A 21,767-nucleotide genomic window follows, 5' to 3' on the forward strand; every position below is an offset into this window, starting at 1 on the left:
TTCGACTCGGGGATAGGGAGTGGTCTCAGCTTCCCTGCAGATCTCTAATTTTCTGCCTTGACCTGATGACAAGTCAAACACTCGGAAACGAATTGTAGAATATCTCGCTTCATGCTCGGCCACAAATAAAGGGTCTGAAGGTCTTTATACATCTTCGTACTCCATAGATGCTGTGGGCCTCGCTCAAGATATCTGCTCTCAGGGAATCACTATCAGGAACCCATAGACGTCATACAGTCTATATCTGACTATGCCGTCCACAACTACATACAGTCTCTGGCATTTAGTCTCGTCCCTCTATCTCCACTTCTTCAACTACTCGTCAGAAGCCTGTCCCGCCCGAATTTTATCCCTCAATGTCGGCTGTACTGTCAGGGTAGCAAGATTCGGGGCATCGCCCCTAGCATAAACTGCAAGCTCAAATCTCTGAATCTTCGCCTGCAGCGGTCTCTGTACCGACAAATGAGCAATCACTGCTTGCTTCCTGCTCAGAGCATCTGCAACCACATTAGCCTTTTCCGGATGGTAGCTAATGTCACAGTCATAGTCCTTCACTAGCTCTAGCCAAATCCTCTGTCTCATATTCAGCTCTTTCTGTGTGAAGAAGTACTTCAGGCTCTTGTGATCAGTAAAAATCCTGCACTTTTCCCCATACAAATAGTGTCTCCAAATCTTTAGAGCAAACACCACTGCTGCTAGCTCGAGGTCATTAGTCGGATGAAATCATAACCTGTCAAAAACATGACTCATCGTATCATGATATACTTATACATTTCCATTTTAATTGAATTCATTTCATTATTTGTGACTTTCGTATCAGCTCTATCGTATCAGCTCTATTCGATGGATCCATCTATAAACTGTGGTACCCGACGGCGGGGACATTAGCAACAACATTATCTGTCCACTGAGCCTTGGCCTCAGCTCATAATATCTCATATAATCGTGTTATTCACAACCAAATCTCATCCTTCAAAACGTGTCCTCATATTCATCACTTAATAAAAACATGAATATACGTAAATTTTTCTAAAAATCAAACATGCAACGTATATATCGTAATTTCATAAAAATCATGATCATGATGCATAAACATTTAAAAACATGATAAATTTGTGCTCAGGGCGCTTCCAAATCTAAAATCTCACCCCGGGTACAAATGACTATTTTGCCCCTGGAAACCAAAAAAGACCGTTTTACCCTTGGACCTCTAAATTTTGACCCGAAGTTTGCCAAACTCCTTAAAAAATCCCAAAACATAATTAAAAGTATTTCTTAGACGTAAACTCGAGTCCGTTTCAAAACTTAATCGAATCGTTTCAAAACTTGGACCGCGGTCCCGATTTTAACTCGAATCGACCTGAAACTTAACCAAATTTTTCCAAAATTTTTACCACACCTTATAAACATCTAAAAGGTCCTAAAAACCTCAAAATCAGACCCTTGGACATTCGAATAATATGCCAGCAAGCTGCTGGAAAATTCTGTGCAATGACATCTACAAACTCTAGTTCCCTAAACTTGCAACTTATTGCTGCTAGCACAAGGACACGCGGACCAGCACCTAACCAACCTCACCTAGACAATCATAGGGCTCTCCTGGACCGAAACACCTTACGCACTCAGCCCTGTGCATGCAGCACGAGTCGCATGCTCGGCGAATCTTCCAAACGCAAAACCCAAACAAATCCTACACTCGACTCCCTCATCCACTCGAGACCAGCTGTGGTGAGGCCTTCCCTGGACCTCGGTTGGACCCTCGTGGGTCGCACCTTTGTCTGGTTCAGCCCCCTTGTAGCCGAGTCTACTCCACCTTGCACCACAACTCCTCAAAACCCTCGCCGCTTGTGACACTAGCTCTCGGCCTTCACCATAAACCTGCACTCCATCGATTCCAACCTATTGACAGCAATACCGTCGACCATAAAACCTTCAATAACACCCCACGGCAGCCCCCTTGCAACAAAATTCAAGAAAAACGTGAGCAACCAACAAAAGATGCAATATTTCTCATGTAATCCATCAACGAAACACACACATGCAGAGATCGAAAATTTTACATGCTTTTACACAAACTTTACGCATAATAGCAGCATGTATGATGCACAATGGAAGAACATGCGTGCCTTGATGAATTATGCTCGAAAACTAGGAGATTTGCGTGTCGGAGAGACACCGGAAGAGGCGGGAAGGAGTTTTCTTGCAAAAAAATGCTTGGCCGATGAATGCTTGGAGTTGGCTTGTGGGGACCCGAACTTAATTCGTCTTCTTAATAATCATTAGGATCAATTAATTAATCTGGGTCTAAATTTTTTTTCTTTTTAAAATACACAAGTGCGGAACATAATGAAATCAGTCTGATATAAATATCAACAGTAAAGTACAAGTTCTGTACAAAGTACTTTTATTTCAAACTAATGTTCAGTCACTACATCAAGTACTGAAAACCCATCTAATCTAAGTCCGGATCTCTACACTAATCTTGAATCTCTCATCCTCTCCGTGACCCTGATCTTGTCCCACCTGTTGTCATGCACACATACAAACACAACAACAGCCGAATAACTCCGGTGAGAATATAATTCCCAGTATAAACAATGTAACATGCAATCATATAATAGATATAAAAGCATGAAACAGATATCAATAACGTATATCAAAATCTGAAAAACATGAATCGATATAAAGCTGTAAATAACATCTTAACTCGTCATCTCAGATTCGACTCATCTCTAATCTAGGGATCCCGGTCTAAATCAGACTTTGGTATTCTGTATCGAATCTCTGCCATAGAAGTCGATCTACTCCTACGCAACATCGATACACCAAAAGTCTAGTGTATTGGCGGTTCTGCCGAAGACTTGGCGGCTCTGCCAATGACTAGGCCCATCTGCCTAAAACTCTAACTCATGCTTTGCTATAAATCAATAGACTAAGCATATCAATCTCATGAATTGCAAATATCAATGCAATAAAGTAAAGTATGTGGTTTTGGGAAACTCAAGTCTAGTCAAACTCTAGTCGTATCTTCCCGGTTCAACATTGATTTATACCTTTCTTTTCTCGGTCTGACGAAGTCGAAGTCTCGAATTCGAAGCCTGTCAATACTCAATCTGGCAATGACAATATCGAGGAGGACAATATCAATATACAACCCCATCAATACTGGATATAATCAGAACTCAATCTAATTCTGTTTCAACGACATAACTGCACAATCTCAATATATCCAGCAATACAAATATCAACAGATACCAATCTCAACTCATAATCGATCGACAACATAATCTGATATCAAATCTGAATAATCTCAATCAATTCAATTCTGAAATTGATAACAATTTCATACGCTATCTGTTCTTCAATCTGATTTCGATTATACGATGTCTAATATCTCAAGAACACCATATATCATTCATGTCTGATTCCTTCAATATCATATTTTCAAATCATAATAAAACATAGTAAACTTACGTGTGTGTGAAGTCGTTGACACGAGGATCACAGAAAAAAAATCAAATCAAAAATCGGACGGGCGGATCTTTCGCAACTCAAATTCTAATACATGAAGGAATTCAAATCTTCTCCGGAGCTTCTAGTTCTTCTTGTTTGCTAAACATCTAAAGGAATGAAGGATTGGTTATATATATTTGCATGCCAAAGCCATGTGGCACACTTCTTCAAGCTGCACGTCTCGTGCATATGCGCGACCTTCCTCGGCGCATATGCGCGAGGCCTACTGGTCTCGGCATCAAGCTTTCCTCAGCTCGCGCATATGCGCGTCCCCTTCCGGCGCATATGCGCGAGGTTCTCTGCCATACTCGCGCATGTGCGCGGGTCCTGGTCGCGCATATGCGCGAGGTTCTCTGCCTACCTCGCGCATATGCACGAGAGGCTCAGTCCTCGCACATAATTCCATCTTCTTTCGTCTTTCTCGGTCTGATCCGTTCCGTCTATAATCACATCATTTATCAATAAATCATTTCAGATTACAATAACAAAATTCTCGGGCATTACATTTCTCCCCCTCTAAGATCTGATTTCGTCCCCGAAATTACAGGCAATCAAATCAGATAACGAATCAGATACAATAAGAAATGGAGAATAGAAGCTAAACAAGAAAACTGACATCAGTGAAATAACTCTGGGAATTTCTGTCTCATGTCTGATTCAGTTTCCCACGTAGCTTCTTCAATGCCATGACGACTCCACTGAACTTTCACAAGCGGAATAGTTTTCATTCTGAGTTGCTTCTCTTTACGATCAAGAATCTGGATCGGTTTCTCAAAATAACTCAGTGTCTCATCAAGTTCGGCCTCGTTTGGTTGAATAATATGAGATGCATCAGGAAGGTATTTCCGCAATAAAGATACATGAAAGACATCATGTATTCCAGATAGAGAAGGCGGTAAGGCGAGTCGATAGGCACGATGTCCTATCTTCTCGAGAATCTCATAAGGACCGATGTATTGTGGAGACAACTTCCCTTTCTTGCCAAATCTTACAACACCTTTGAAAGGAGAAATCTTCAAAAATACTATGTCTCCTGCCTCAAATACCAATGGTCTACGTCGAACATTGGCATATTTGGCATGTCTGTCTTGCGCTGTCTTCATTCTCTTCTGAATCAGCTTCACTTTCTCAGTCATATCTCTAATCATATCAGGTCCAATCTCAGGTACTTCAGATATATCATCCCAATACAGAGGAGATCTGCACTTCTTGCCGTACAACGCTTCAAACGGTGTCATCTCTATACTCGTCTGATAGCTGTTGTTGTAAGAAAACTCACAAAGTGGCAAAGAATCTTGCCATCTAGTGCCAAAATCTAGCACTACAGCTCTCGGCATATCTTTCAATGTCTGAATAGTCCGCTCTGACTGTCTGTCGGTCTGTGGATGATATGCGGTACTCAGATGTAACTTTGTACCTAAAACTTGCTGCAAACTGTGCCAAAATTGCGAAGTAAACCGAGGATCACGGTCTGAAACAATTGATTTCGGCACTCCATGCAATCTGACCACTTCTCTGACATAAATCTCTGCCATCTGGTCATGTCTGTAAGTCATCTTGTACGGAATAAAACATGCTGATTTGGTCAATCTATCAATCACGACCCAAACGCATCACAACCTCGGGAGGATCTTGGTAGTTTCGTCACAAAATCCATAGAAATGTGGTCCCATTTCCATTAAGGAATAGACAAGCTGTTTAACAAACCTCCTGGTTTCTTTCTTTCGGCTTTCACCTGTTGGAAATTCAGACATTTTGATACAAACTCTGAAATATCTGCTTTCATCTGTTTCCACCAAAACTGTCTTTTCAAATCATTATACATTTTTTATCCACCAGGATGAATACTGAATCTATTACTGTGCACTTCTGACAATATATGTCGTTTCAAATCTGCAACATCTGGCACAACAAGACGATTATTCACATACAGTACATGATCACGTACCTGATACTCTGATCGATGCCCTGCTTTGACCATCGAAATCGAATTATGAACATTCTGATCAACTTTCTAAGCTTGTTTAATTATCAAAATCAGCTCTGGTTCAACTTGAATAGTATAGAGTCTCAACGGTCTACAATCTGTTTCAAATGCTAATCCAGACAAACAGCAGTCTTCAATCAAATTCGAAACACTCATCGTCGATAAGGATAAAGAACATACCTTTCGACTCAGTGCATCAGCTGCTGCATTAGATTTTCCCGGATAGTATTTGATTTCACAATCAAAATCTTTCAATAAATCAATCCATCTTCGTTGCCTCATATTCAATTCAGACTGTGAAAACAGATATTTCAGATTCTTGTTATCAGAATAAATCTCAAACTTCTCACCGTATAGATAGTGTCGCCATATCTTCAGTGAAAATACAATGGCGGCCAATTCAAGATCATGAATTGGGTAGCGAGACTCATGTGGCTTCAATTGTCTCGAGGCATAGGCAATAACATGTCCTCGCTGCATCAAAACACAACCCAATCCTCTGTGAGAAGCATCACAATAAACAACGAAATCACCAGTACCTGACGGGATAGTCAACATCGGAGCACTGGTCAATCTCTTCTTCAACTCTAGAAAACTGGACTCACACTTCTCTGACCAAACGAATGGTGCATTCTTCTGCGTCAACTGAGTAATAGGTTTAGCAATACTCGAGAAATCTTTAATAAATCGACGGTAATATCATGCCAAACCCATAAAACTGCGTATCTCCGGCACTGATGTCGATCTAGGCCAACTAATCACGGCCTCAACTTTGCTGGGATCAACAGAAATACCGTTTCCAGATATAATATGCCCCAGAAATACAACCTGTCTCAACCAAAACTCACATTTCGACAGCTTTGCATACAATTTCTCTTTTCTCAGAATTCTTAATACAGTTCTCAAATGTTCAGCGTGATCTATCATATTCTTCGAATAAATCAAAATATCATCAATAAAAATAATCACGAAATCATCGAGATACTTCTGAAACACACGGTTCATCAAACCCATAAATATGGCTGGAGCATTGGTTAAACCAAACGACATGACAATAAACTCATAATGGCCATACCTGGTTCTGAAAGCTGTCTTCGAAATATCAGAATCTCTGACTCTCTGCTGATGATATCCAGATCTCAGATCGATCTTGGAATAGACAGAAAAACCCTGCAACTGATCAAATAAATCATCGATACGAGGTAAAGGGTATTTATTCTTTACCGTAGCCTTGTTCAGTTGCCGGTAATCAATGCAGAGTCTCATTGAACCGTCCTGCTTTCTGACAAATAGTACTGGAGCACCCCAAGGCGAAACACTCGGTCTAATGTAACCCTTGGCCAGTAAATCCTCTAACTGATCTTTCAATTCTTTCAACTATATCGGTGCCATTTTATACGGAGCTCTAGAAATCGGAACTGTACCTGGTACCAATTCAATGCTGAAGTCTATCTCTCGAATCGGAGGCAAACCCGGAATCTCATCTGGGAATACATCAGCAAACTCACAGACCACTGGCAAATCAGCCAATGATGGGCTCTATTTCAGTACGTCAACTAAATACACAAGGAATCCCTCCGCTCTTTTCTGTAATAATCGAGTCATAGACAACACAGATACCAAAGGAGTTCTAGATCTACCTTACCGTAAAATTTCCATTCTTCAGCCATCTCAGGTCTGAATCTCACAATCTTATGGAAACAATCAACGGTAGCTCTGTACTTGGTCAGCATATCAATACCGATAATACAATCAAAATCAGATAACCCAAGTACGTTACAGTCTAACTCAATCTCATGCCCGTCATACTGTAGCATACAATGTTTTACAGACGTCACCGATACAAGACCTATCCCCAAAGGTGGAGACCGATACTACAGAAGATAAATACTCAACAGGCAATGCATGACTCAATGCAAATCGCTCAGAAATAAATGTATGGGACACACCCGTAACAATCAATACGTAAGCAGGATAACCACATAAAGAACAGTTACCTGCCACAACATCATCTGGTGCTTCCTGAGCCTGTTTTTCAGTCAAAGAAAATCCTTTGGCCTGCTGTCTAGGAGGCTGGCTCACAATCTGGCTTCCTCCTGGCCTCTGCTGTGACTGAGGAGTAGTCGGTGGTGACTGGAAAGAGTGAACAGCTGATGATCGTCTGTCAGTCTGAGCCACTGATCCAGCTGATTCTGCTCCCTGGGATCCTTGGGTACCTCTCTGTGGACAAAATCTAACAAAATGTCCCTGCTGTCTGCAAATACGGCAACTACCAAGTACTCCTTGGCATTGCTCTGTGGGATGTCTCCCTCCACAAGTCCTGCAAAAGACCCCTGTACTACTCTGGCTCTGTCGAGAACCACCGGAGCTAGATGAACTGCTCCCTGACTTCTTGAACTGTTTTCCTCGGGCTTTCAAGAAATCTTTCTTCCCACCACTACTACTACCACTCTCAAATCTGGGAGGGGGTTGCTGAAACTGAGTAGAAGGTGGTTGTTGTGGTCTCGGTGCTGGAGGAACACACGAAGCTCCTTTCTGTCTCATCAGACCTGCTTCAGGTCCTTTAGCTCTGTTCAAAGCATCAGCAAAGTTATTCGGTCTCCCAGTGTTTACCAATGTAAAAATCTCAGGATTCAACCCATTGATAAACTGATCAGCAACAGCTTCATTATTCTCAGCAACATGTGGATCAAATCGTAACAAAGTGGAGAACTTGGCCACATAATCTTCAATGTTTAACTGACCCTGTCTCAGATTAGCAAACTCTGCCCTTTTTCCTTCCTGTATGATACTGGGAAAAATCTTTGATAAAATTCAGTCTTGAAGATTTTCCACGTAATCACTGTACCTCGATGCTCCAAAGCCCTCTTCGTCGTGAGCCACCAATTCTTCGCAACATCATGCAACTGGTACCCAATCAGTCTAACTCGGCGCTCATCTGTATAGTCCAGTGAATCAAATAGCATCTCAATATCATCGAGCCAACTCTCGCACTCAACTGAAGTCTCGGTGCCCTTCAGAGTCGGCGGTTTGAACGACTGAAATCTCTTCAGTAGGGTTTTCATCGGAGTTGCTGTGACATCCATCGGATTAGTCAAGGTACTACCCTGTTCTGGGATTCTTCGAGGAGGCATATCTGATTATCGAAAGGATTAGTAACCAAATACAACAAACTTGTTTCAGTCATCCTCTGATCATCTTACTGCTGATCAAGAATCGGTTCTGATTCATTCTTCATAACACATGTTTCCAATCAAATCAGATATTCAGGTAAACATGTATTTCAAAGCAGTGAAACAAGTTGTCATGCTAGCACATAAAAGCAGAAAAGAAAGCTCAATCTACCCCGTCACTAGCTTCTATCTCAGTCTAAGGAACCTACTGCTCTGATACCACCTGCTGTGGGGACCCGAACTTGATTCGTCTTCTTAATCATCATTAGGATCAATTAATTAATCTAGGTCTAAATTTTTTTTCTTTTTAAATTACACAAGTGCGGAACATAATGAAATCAGTCTGATATAAATATCAACAGTAAAGTACAAGTCCTGTACAAAGTACTTTTATTTCAAACTAATGTTCAGTCACTACATCAAGTACTGAAAACCCATATACTCTAAGTCCGGATCTCCACGCTAATCTTGAATCTCTCATCCTCTCCGTGACCCTGATCTTGTCCCACCTGTTGTCATGCACACATACAAACACAACAACAGTCGGATAACTCCGGTGAGAATATAATTCCCAGTATAAACAACGTAACATGCAATCATATAATAGATATAAAAGCATGAAACAGATATCAATAACGTGTATCAAAATCTGAAAAACATGAATCGATATAAATCTGTAAATAACATCTTAACTCGTCATCTCAGACTCGACTCATCTCTAATCTAGGGATCCCGGTCTAACTTAGACTTTGGTATTCTGTATCGAATCTCCGCCATAGAAGTCGATCTACTCCTACACAACATCGATACACCAAAAGTCTAGTGTCTTGGCGGTTCTGCCAAAGACTTGGCGGCTCTGCCAATGACTAGGCACATCTGCCTAAAACTCTAACTCATGCTTTGTTATAGATCAATAGACTAAGCATATCAATCTCATGAATTGCAAATATCAACGCAGTAAAGTAAAGTATGTGGTTTTGGGAAACTCAAGTCAAGTCAAACTCGAGTCGTATCTTCCCGGTTCAACATTGATTTATACCTTTTTTTTCTCGGTCTGACGAAGTCGAAGTCTCGAATTCAAAGCCTGTCAATACTCAATCTGGCAATGACAATATCGAGGAATACAATATCAATATACAACCCCATCAATACTGGATATAATCAGAACTCAATCTAATTCTGTTTCAACGGCATAACTGCACAATCTCAATATATCCAGCAATACAGATATCATTAGATACCAATCTCAACTCATAATCGATCGACAACATAATCTGATATCAAATCTGAATAATCTCAATCAATTCAATTCTGAAAATGATAACAATTTCATACGGTATCCGTTCTTCAATCTGATTTCGATTATACGATGTCTAATATCTCAAGAACACCATATATCATTCATGTCTGATTCCTTCAATATCATATTTTCAAATCATAATAAAACGTAGTAAAACTTACGTCCGTGTGAAGTCGTTGACACGAGGCTCACAGAAATAAACAAAGATCGAAAATCGGACAGGCGGATCTTTCGCAACTCGAATTCTAATACATGAAGGAATTCAAATCTTCTTCGGAGCTTCTCGTTCTTCTTCTTTGCTAAACTTATGAAGGAATGAAGAATTGGTTATATATATTTGCATGCCAAAGCCATGTGGCACACTTCTTCAAGCTGCACGTCTCGCGCATATGCGCGACCTTCCTCGGCACATATGCGTGAGGCCTACTGGTCTCGGCATCAAGCTTTCCTCAGCTCGCGCATATGCGCGTCCCCTTCCGGCGCATATGTGTGAGGTTCTCTGCCATACTCGCGCATGTGCGCGGGTCCTGGTCGCGCATATGCGCGAGGTTCTCTGCCTACCTCGCGCATATGCGCTCGGCTGGGTCGCGCATATGCACGAGAGGCTCAGTCCTCGCACATAATTCCATCTTCTTTCGTCTCTCTCGGTCTGATCCGTTCCGTCTATAATCACATCAATTATCAATAAATCATTTTAGATTACAATAACAAAATTCTCGGGCATTACATGGCTGCTGAAAGCCGAGAGGAAAATGCTGAGTGGAGGGGTGTGGGCGGCTGGTATATGAGAATTAGGTTTAGGGTTGGGTTAATATATTATTTAAATGTTAAACATTGCACTGAAGGGGCCCTAACTTGGATTATAATGGAACTAAAATGGTTTTAAGCCCATTAAGAAATAAAAAAAATCGAATAAGCCCCAAACACACTCCAGAAAAATAAATCGTTTAGGTACGTTCTTGAAAATATTGCCCGAGCCCTCAAAAAGTCTCCCGTTTCGATAAAATTTACGTACCGATTAAAAATACCCAATAAAGCTCATTTCTTGAAAAATACACTTAAAACATCTTATAATAATTAATAAAAATTAACCATGTAATTAAAATAATTTTCCTGATTTCCCCGGTCTCCGTTCCTCGTTCGAGCGCGAATGCAACTTAAAAATCATAATGCATGAACTTTTAAAATATCATTAAATAAATCATATCACGCAATAATAATGCATAAAATACATAAAAATAATTAAACACATAATTTAAATAAAACATTAGATTGCATGCATTTAGGTTACGTAAATTTAAATTTCCTGAACCTTACAATTGGATTTCCCATTTTCATCGGAAGGTGATGTCTAAATAATGAGAGGTAATTCGTAAAAACAAAAGTCCATATTTTACATCTTACAAAATGTTTTAAAATAGTCAGTAAAATTTATTTTATTTCCTTTTCAGTATATTTGCGATTTCATCTCGAAACCCACTATCTGTTATACTCGACCAAATCAAGCTAACACAAGACCTAACTATCATGATTGGCTAAAGAATTTAAAAATTGTTTTAAATTATGAAAAGATAGCATATGTGCTCACAAAGGCTCCTCCTAAGTCGGCTAAACCAAATGCGACTGCAGAGGAGCTAGCTAAGCTTGACAAATGGTGGGACAATGACTTGCAAGCTAAGAGCTACATGCAAGCTTCTATGTCAAACGAGCTGCAGAGGCGGTTTGAGAAAGCTGCTGACATTTACGGCAGTTACAAGAGTTGTACGATGAACAAAAGCGTCCACTGAGGCACGCTACTGTCAAATAACTCATGATATCACGTCTGCGAGAAAGGACCTCGATCCATGAGCATGGCATGACGATGATTGGGCTCATTGAAAAGCAGGTGAAGAGACTAGGTGGAGATGACTGGTGAGGATTAGCGTATCAAATGTGGAGAGCACTTGATCTGAGCCATTCTATTTCCGCTTATGAACGTTATTTATTGTATTTAAGTATATATGAGTTGATACTTGAGATTTAGACCTTTCTAGTATTTTTGGAGGTTGAAGATTTATTTTGACCATTGACCTGTAATAAAATATAATTTAGATGAAACTTGTTTATGTTTTTTTTTTTAAAAAAAAAGTAATATGCATTTATTTTATATAAAAACTTTGGGATGTTTCATGTGTTCTAATGTGTCGGGCAGTTAAGCTCATGAGTCCGAAGAGATACATGTCTATCTGCTGGTGCTATCTCATATCCCGTAGATATCAGTTTTACCTTTTCTCTACTTTCGGTCCTATCTCCAGCAAATACTATTATTACTCGTTAAGTTCTGGGTTATTCTTTTAAAGTCCACCAGGCCAACCAAATCAAACGACTTAACGTCAGCAGTTTGATGCATGAGAACTTCTCAAAAAGTTATTCAACTCAGTACTACTCTCACTCATGAACGTTTAATTTAGCACTAATCGAAATGGCAATTTGGTTTGGATTTAAAAAAACCGTAAACTGCACTTTAATCACCCCTATGATTTTTCACGTACTGCTATATTGTTGTTTCGGTTCTCATGCGCGATTGAATTTTTTCGAGTAGATTTATCTTTTTCATGATCTACAACTTTCATTTGAATATTTTTTGGAATAAAATTTATTATATATTTAGAAATATTTTGAAATATGTTATATTTGAGAGTCTGATCTATCTATTCAATATGTATTAACCAATAATTATAGTTTCGTTCATAAAATATGATACATTATAATAAAAAAAAATTTAAAAATCCATCAACAAAATAAACTTGAAAATAATACTTAATTAAATTTAATAAGAATGAACTTGAAAGCAATTTAAGCGAAAGCTAAAATCAACATTTTAGCTTAATCATTGTCAGTTAAATCATTTGTAATAGTTTATGTATCAATCTGTCAATTTTATAATTTGTGGAATGTTTTTAACTCGTTGGTAATATAAACGAATATGAATTAAGTAATGATTAGAGAACCAATATACATAAAGGAAAATAAAATGGAAGAAAATTTCTGTAAATTTTATTAATGTAATGTCATAGCTCAAAAGCCAGTAGCCACCAAAGAATATCGAACCCTACAAACTGAAGCATAAAACTTTAACAAAGAATGTGAAAAAAAACACATTTACGCCCTCACAAAAATCAATCAACTGTTATGAACACATTTACAAGGTAAAAAGATAATTAATCTAAAGACTACTTAATGAAGGCGGGGAATGAGATAGGTTCCTTCACCACATTTAATAAAACTCTCGGCTCGAGAACCCGAAGAAATATCACGGTGCAGGCAACCAAAGTTGGATGGCTGCACAAAGAATAGAACTTCTGTGTAAAGTCGGTTAATTTTGGTTACTGCTCCTCGGAACTATATTTCTAACTTTCCTTCCTTAAATCCTCGTTAGGATAATGTTGTTAGCAGAGTTAGGTTGAAGAAGCTTCGCTTCAGCGACAAACTGATCTGATCTTCAGAGTACATTCTACCAGTAACTCAGTTCATTGTGTCTACCCTAAGATCGATGGCCCTCTCACTTTGAGACGTTTTGGCCCGATTTCTATGGAAGGAGGTCTACTCGAGTATTTCCCCAACTCATACTCATGTCTCGTATCTTTTTGCATTTTGCTCCACGCTTCATCATCGACCATTTTCTTGAACTTAATGGAGATGGGAAGACCGCTTCCCCTTGCCGTTTTCTCGCTAGAGGGAACACAAGCTTCTTTAAACTCAGTTGAGTTGAAGCTAGATTTACATCCTACATTAGCAGTAGAACATTCGGAGAACATAACCTGCATAGAGAGTCCTGCTTGATGCTTCTTTAACCGCTTCAGACCCTGAGAGAATAAAAGAACCAAATGATAAAAAGAAAAGCTAGATGATTAAGTTGTCCATAAGATTGAGTATCAACTAGTCGATGTCATACTCTAATCGCTTAAAATAGCAGCACTAATTATTTTGCAAAGTCATGTTTTCTTTACTTTATCACATTTACTTTTTTTCTTTTTTGGTTTGCGGCAGGTAGGACTGAAGGGATGCTTTTTCAATGACTGATGCAACAAATAAAACAAATTGGCCCAAAAATCTTGTTCCCAATATCTGTGGTCATTATTGTGTCATATTACAATTGTTCCAACAGACTTTTCATGCAACAACACGTGTAGGGTTGTACCTGTTGTTTCCCTTTAAGAGACATGGAATCGTGCAAGATCATCTTCTCCAATTTTGGAGGAGACCGCCTTTTGACCCTGAATATTTCTGAATCAGACTGATCAGTTTCGTCATTCGTGTTATTTCTAGCATTAGCTGCCTGAACAATCTTTTGGGAGCTAACAACTTCGCAAGAAGAGGATTGTGGAACTTCAGAGACAGAGGAAATGAATTGCCTACGAGATGCCACGACCGAGTAGGAGTTCTCACACACCTATAGAAGCAGCCATAAAATGTTAGACCCGAACTTTGAGAATAACGGTAGTATCTTGCAGAAACACATCAATGAAAAAGGAAAACAAAGCGAGACATCAAAATTATCAAGGAAGCGAGTTTTACATGGTCAAGTTTGGGAAAACTTTCAGTCAACTTCAATGATGATGGACGAGCAATACTTGAATTATATGGTGTTTGAGTTCTTATTTTCTCAGTTTCATAACACAAGCTGGAGCAATTGTGAGAATTACATGGTTGGAGCTTAGTTTGATTCTCGGTAGAACAAATTTTGAATTCTAACTCGGAAGTAATCTTGCCATATGGAATATAACCGTCATACAAAGCTCCTGAGAATATTTTAGATAACGAAACAAAGTCATCATCATTTCTAAAATGCTGCTCGACCTCATTAAATACATCTTTATCCTGCTCGAATTGCCTTGCTGCTGCTTCCAATTTCAAGATATCCTCCCTAACAGAAATGGTTGAAGAGCCACCACAAGGCACATCAAGTGATCTGATATCTAAAAGGGTGATAAAAAGATACGATCAATCATCATGATAAATTATTTAAAAGAAAAAAGTAGGAAAAAAATATCAAAATCGAGTCCAAAATAATATTTGACTCCAGTGTACCATGGTGAAGGCATACAGGATGCATGTAGCACTTGCAATTTAGATACGCTACATGACAATCCCGCTTGCATATGGTGCAAAGAATTGTTCCATAGCAAATAGAAGAAGCACCAGAGCATTTAGTTGATTTTGTTAGGCACCAGCGAGCATAATGCTGGAAACGGATTAATGTTGCAAAAGAAACTTCGATGCTCCTACGAGATATCAACTCTTCATTTGAATAACTGGGCCCTTTAAGATCCAGACGGGAATAGAGAAACATGGCTTCTTTGCACAGAAGCTCTTCTTGGGGAATGATTGGAAGCTTATTAAGCAGAGCATAACGATGACTTGCGATTGATCCCAGGCGAAACCAATCACCAACTGCAAAATTAACAGCTTCACCACAACAAAAACCTGTTACATACACAAGATATTTTCTTCGTTAAAATTATCAAAATTATCATACAAAATTTATGGACGATCACTCCACCAAATTATGCAACATACCATGACTAAATCCCGCATGATAAGCCCTGGGGAAAGTTATTACATAATCCCCGGGCTTTTGTACGGCTTTATAAACGGGAACATTGTGTTCTAACAAAATATTTGGTGGAAACAACGTTGTCTTCCCCAAGAGCACATCAAAAGCTCCATCCTCCCCATCAGCTGATAAGATATCATTATTGTACACGCGCTCCCTTACCACCTTTTCAAAATCAAGAGCTGCATGACCAGGAATTCCATACCATGTTTTTGCTGCCCCACAATGATGATAGTTGATGCTGTACTTGCATATAAACAATTTTCATACCAAATATTAGGTCGACAAACTGAAAAAGAGAAAAAAAACATTTAAATTTGAAGTCGATAAAACACATACCTATACAGGTAATGATCTTCAACATGCCAAGCAAACATGCTAAACAACATTCCTATATAAAGCATAGGCTCCGTCACTCCCTATAGTAGATGAAACATGAGTCAGCAATTGATTTCAATAGGAAAAAAAATTACTGAGATAGGAATTAGAGCATACTGGGATTGCAGTTTCCAGAAGGCGCAAAACAGATTTAGGTAGCCGGGAGAGTTTCTGAAACAAATCGAGCATAAACGATTCTGATCAATACATTTACAAACAAAAACTACAAATGGATGAGCAAATATTCCCACCAATACATTAAAATTCAAAACGCTTAAAAAGTGAGAATTTAAACATTAACATGACTTATAGGAGGAAGATTAGAGGGAATCAAATAAATTCAACCACTGACGAGTCTCAAACTAGAATCATAAAAACAGTTAGTAATCTTTTAGCCGATATCTAATTCAAAAACCAAGAACGAGTCGAATTCAACACTAGTACTCCAAAAAACAGAAAATATTAGTGAACATTTTGAAACAAAATCCACACCTTCAGATTCCATTTGGATGTTCCAAGTGGATCATTGGGAGAAGATGAAAATGCACTACCATCAACATCACATGCATATTCAACACTTTCAATCTTTCCACCAGCTATTTCATGCCAAAATTCTTTTTCCATGTAAGAGGGAGGAAGGCATCCAACACTATAATATCTACGAGCAAAAAACTTGTTCGCCATTTTCTCGAAATCACGAAATGTGTAGTTCCTGAAAAGATTACTCATGTTCAAAGCCTTAAACATATCTGAGTAAGATTATATTTCGAACAAGGGAGACAAGGCTCACCTGCCACTCATGTAAAAGGTAAACCTGTCATCAGTATCCCATTCAGCTAAACGAAGTGGTTGCACTCTTGTTGTAAATTTGAAACCACCATTCTCTTTCATCAGAACCACACCAGCAGGAACAGAAGCACTCACGGGGGATACAATCTTGCATATACCTGGAGATGGAGAGTAGGATGTGAAACACTAGTCTCTTTGATACTCGGGGTTTTAAAAAACCCAATAAGAGATAAGAACGAGGAAGAAAGGAATGTAGAGATATATAGGGGCATCCAAAAAATAATCCTTCATGCTAACATTATTTGGAAGACGGAAAAATAAAAACATTGATAATAATTTCACTTACATCAAAAACATCAATGTCAATTAAGTTTAAACGTGCGACTAGATTTTGTACGTAACAGACAAACTTCAAACTGAACAAAAACTATCGGTGCACGTAGCTTAGCTAAGCATCACATCATGGGCTTCATTCCCCCCATGTAAAACTGTAAAGGTTATTACCATATTTTGAGGCTTCTGGAGCTATCTTTTGCAAATAAACTAAAGGATCCTCAAATTCCTCTTTAGTTGGACAGTACACCGGACACTCAAGAATTTTATCAGTCCATTCAAGGTCATATGTGTCGAACTTTGCCACCTTGCACTTTAAAAGTACATCATTATCCTTTGAAGTGTAACCAAATTTTGAGTATGCATCAGCACCACTATGTATTCGCACACCACAAGGAGCAGAAACTTTTAAAGCATCTCCCCCGCTCCCACTCATCATACTCTGCTCGCAAGTTGAGTCATTCAATGTTTCTTTTTTCATACGCTGTAACCTTTTACGCTTCAGAAATTCCAATTCAGCTTCTCTCAACGTACAGGCCCTACCTTCCACCTGCCAAAAAAAAGTCAATTATTTAAAATTACAAACACAGATGTCAATCTTCAATTGCTAAAGACGGGCAACGAAATTCTATATCATGCAGAAAATCCTAAAAGAAATACACTAGCAATTTGATGGGCCAACTAGAGAATTCCATCATTCCCAAATTATTCAATCTCTTTCATTTCCATCATTCCTCTTTAATCTCAGTTAGGGTTTATGAAAACACAAGCATCATCCCTTGTTTTAGTGGTTTGTTAACAAAAACTAAACGTAATCTGTAGATGCTAAGAGTTAACGCCTTATTTTTTCAAAGAATGCCAGTCAATTGCCAGGCCATTAAATTGGCATACCTCCCATTAATAACAAATGTTTACCCAAATCAAATCACAACAATTGTGTCAAAGAACAGAAAAAAGAGAGAGTGGAAAAGTAAGGCATACCACATTCAAATAAGAGTCATTTAAAATTCATAATTATGCAAAACACTTGAATATTAATGTAAAATTTAAAAAAATCCAAAATAAAACTGGACAAAACTTGAAAGTACCCCACATGAATGAACAGAGTGCAAATTTTGTTCAATAAAAAGCTGAATGTCAAAACTGGAAAAAAAATCCAAAAGACACAGTTTTAGTTACTGTCATAATAACAAGTGCCCAAAAACCACAAAGTACAGGAAAATAAAAATTATCTGTGTTCCAATACAAAAGAAAAAAAATAATTGGAAAACCCTGAAAACTTTCATCTATTGACCAAAGCTAAACAGGCCAGATCTACAAACTAGTGGAAAAATTAGCAAAATTTCAAACTGTTAAAATCATGACGAATGAATTTTATTATATATGTAAGTAAGAACAGATAGGTAAAAAAAAAAAGAGGCAAGGGAAAGCACGAGTTTAAAATATCATCAAAAAAGAACTCGAGATTATTCATCTAAAAACAAAATCCACAGAAAAAGAAAATCACAAAACAATCACCTTGGCTAAAATTACAGAAAATTAAAGAAAAAAAGCTACAGCTCATAATAGTATTATACACCTTTAAATTTCAAGTCAGCAGTTTGTTCTTCAACCAAAGAGGAAAAGTGCGCGCAAATAATCAACAAACAATGTTGATACAATAAGCAACAAATGAAAACCGTTCACCAAATGCATCAATTCGAACCAAAATCAAACAAATGTAAAAAGATCTACCCGCTGAAAAAAAAACAACAACCGGAACAATGCATTGACGACGTAAAACGAATCTGTGTCTTCATTCACAAAGGACCCAGTCAACCCGCATTATTTACAGAAAAATAATGTACAGATAAACAGGCAATACACGCAACTGACCATCTCATTCCGAAACAAGCCGCCGTCCACCTGCTTCTTTTCCCAAATTCCAAACAATAAAATCCCTAGACAATCCCAAGACAACAATTCAAGCCACCAGAAGACAAAAAATGCCCATTAAAGTTTCTACATTCTCAAGGAAACTCCATAGACCGAATCAAATCTCAGGAAAACCAGAACAAGTCCCCTCCCCGCAACTCAGATTCAATGAACAGAAGGCACTCTTCCTTCAAACACCCCTCCGCACCGCCCGGCGGTGAAGTAGCAAATTTCCGGCGCGAAAAGCAGGTTCTCCGGCGGGCTCAGAAACCGTGTAGAGCGAGAAAAAGTGCCTTCTAGAGAGAGAAAAGAAGAGAGGAACAGTAGATGGAGGAATCTTAACAAAGGGACAGGCGTCGTAAAACTGAATTTGTTAAATACATTAATATTTATAATAATTCATTAAATAAATAAATTAAAAAAAAGGGAAAAGGAAAGAAGTGTGAACTATGAAGGAAAGTGTTGGTTGTTTGTTTGGTTCAACCACAACGTACCTTTTATATATTTGTCTATATTTGGTTCACATTCCTTTTTTTATATATATATGAGAAGATATATATATATATATATATATATATATATATACACTGAAGGTCGTCAAATTAATGTAACTTATTGCTAATAAAATTCCTTCTTAGTTACTAGTAATCCTGTCATGGATATAAATTATTTTTTTTTTGTATAATATTGTTTAAAATAAAAATAAGGAGATTATATTATAATTAAAAATTTAGAGATGATATTTATAAGAATTTTATGTTAACTATAATAATTATTTGAGTATGATACTTTTTATCACAAAATTTATGATATTTTTAATATTATTTTAGATTTTTTGGGCAAGATGTTTTATATTTTTTAGATTATGGGTGTGCTGATTTTGTGATTTGCAAAGGATAATTAGTATATATAATTAGTGCTTGTGTTTCATGTTTATACAGTTGAAATAATTATTATAACATAAAATTTTTGTTATTTTAAAATTAATGATGTTTCGAAAATTTTCTTTTAGAAGCATGGATTGAAATTTTTTTTGTGAGTATTTTCGGATTCGACGATAGAGATAGCATCTTACTCATACCCGACCCGAATACTTAATTAAGTTTATTTATATAAATATATATATATATATGTATATATATATATATATATTTATAACATCTATACTTACTAAACTTATAATACTACTATAATACAAACATAGAGTACCTTAGAAAACCTATTTTGGTAAGACCACTTCAAAATGACAAAATCACCATTAATTTCTTTTAAAATTACTAATTTTTAATTGATAACTTAGCTAAAAATTGAAAATTCTCAAAAAAATTAAGAAATATATTTTTCTAATTGATATTTTTAGATAACTGTAGAATCGAGCGCTTGTCGCTTTAACAAAATTTATGGCAGGTGGTAACAGTGCAACTCATATATCTTAAATTGCAATAGGAGTCCAAGCACAATGGTTCATTCACTCTCTCATCAGGACAATTATTGTACTTCAACAACGTACCTCCCCGTAATTACATTTTTTTCAACCACTGATAATCAAACATATGACCTTGTCTTTGATACATATTGTAAAATCGAGCACCCGCTTTAGCACAAGATATAACTGGTGATAATTGTGTAACTTTAATTTTTTAAATCACACAATAGCTCAAGTGTCTTGTTTTTTTTTTATTGATATACCCAACATGGACAATTATTACATTTCAAAATTCCACCTTCTAACAATTACACTCTTCGCAATAAAAGGAAATCGAATATGTGACTTTGGCTTTCATATCAATTATAAGATCAAACATTTATCACTTTACGAAAAATTATAGTTTATAATAACGAGACAAATCAAATATTTTCCATTGCTCCCCAAATTACTATCTTAGTCAACTTGCAAACTTTTTTTAGGGAAAAAAATAAAATAAGTGGAGAAACCGCATTAAACAAGAAACAATAAAAATAAAAATACAAAAGAAAAAAATTAATGTCAAAATCCAAATTTCATTCAATAAAAATATTAAATAAAAAAATTACATAAATACACAACGCGTCATAATATCGTTAGAATATTAATAATAAGTACAAGGTTGACACCTCTTTTGGCTTATACTTGCGTAAAACAACCTATGTATATATATTAAAATTTTAATATAAATTTGCTATTGAAAATACAAAAAAAATTAAAAAGCATAATTATATTGATGTAGACATCATTTTATTAATTATGATTTTGTATATGTCAACGGGAAATTTTATCTTCAATTTATTTTCTTATTATTTTATTAAAAATTTGGTAAATATTTGTAGCTTCATTGAAACAATTCAAAATTTGAAAAAATATGATTATAAGTGATAATAAGATTTTTGCGTAGGATATGAATATCCGATCCTCCGACGAGTATAAAAATGAAAATAAAAGTTGAATACCCGATTATGATGAATATAATAAATAGAGAGTAATATAATTTATTGATTAAGTGATTGAGAGAAGAGACCATTACTTGCGTTAAGTGATTGAGTGAAGCTAGAAGCCACTGAGCGATTTAGTGAAACGAGAAGATCGATTGAGTGAATCAGAAAGAAGGGTACGGAGGTAGAGATAAATAGAGAAGAGCGTGGATTACATACACAGAAAATAGAGTAGGGCAGGGAAATGTGAATGAAATTTGGGAAATTGGCGCAATTTTATTTTAGTATTATTAATAGCGGTCAAACCATGATGTAAATAATACATTTCAACATAACGTTTTTAGCTGGCTACACAAACAATTATTTACAGCGTGC

General features: G+C 37.2%; 1 protein-coding gene across 3 annotated transcripts; it reads right to left on the reverse strand.

Moving 5' to 3' along the window:
* Positions 1 to 13,011: 13,011 nt before the first annotated feature.
* Positions 13,012 to 19,343, reverse strand: LOC142518721 (lysine-specific demethylase JMJ13-like). 3 transcript variants are annotated; one of them, XM_075621532.1, is made up of 11 exons: positions 18,945 to 19,343; positions 17,241 to 17,619; positions 16,738 to 16,894; positions 16,440 to 16,659; positions 16,065 to 16,118; positions 15,909 to 15,988; positions 15,533 to 15,810; positions 15,044 to 15,439; positions 14,813 to 14,931; positions 14,154 to 14,405; positions 13,012 to 13,818 (listed from the first exon to the last, which is right to left on the reverse strand). In XM_075621532.1, the coding sequence occupies exons 1-11, from the start codon at positions 18,945 to 18,947 to the stop codon at positions 13,492 to 13,494; spliced, it is 2,265 nt and encodes a 754-aa protein (XP_075477647.1). In that variant the 5' UTR covers positions 18,948 to 19,343; the 3' UTR covers positions 13,012 to 13,491. The 3 variants fall into 3 exon arrangements, with proteins under 3 accessions (XP_075477647.1, XP_075477645.1, XP_075477644.1); XM_075621530.1 differs by having other exon boundaries at positions 13,013 to 13,818; positions 14,531 to 14,931; positions 18,826 to 19,343; XM_075621529.1 differs by having other exon boundaries at positions 13,014 to 13,818; positions 14,531 to 14,931.
* Positions 19,344 to 21,767: the final 2,424 nt, after the last annotated feature.

The sequence above is a fragment of the Primulina tabacum genome, chromosome 11 (assembly GCF_025594145.1).
Source record: "Primulina tabacum isolate GXHZ01 chromosome 11, ASM2559414v2, whole genome shotgun sequence".
In the NCBI taxonomy this organism is placed as follows: Eukaryota; Viridiplantae; Streptophyta; class Magnoliopsida; order Lamiales; family Gesneriaceae; genus Primulina; species Primulina tabacum.

Coding starts and splice junctions, on each gene's coding strand:
- LOC142518721 (XM_075621529.1), bottom strand. Junction 15,811..15,908: donor GAAGATCATTACCTGTATAG/GTATGTGTTTTA, acceptor ATGCAAGTACAG/CATCAACTATCATCATTGTG. Junction 13,819..14,153: donor CTCTTAAAGGGAAACAACAG/GTACAACCCTAC, acceptor TTATTCTCTCAG/GGTCTGAAGCGGTTAAAGAA.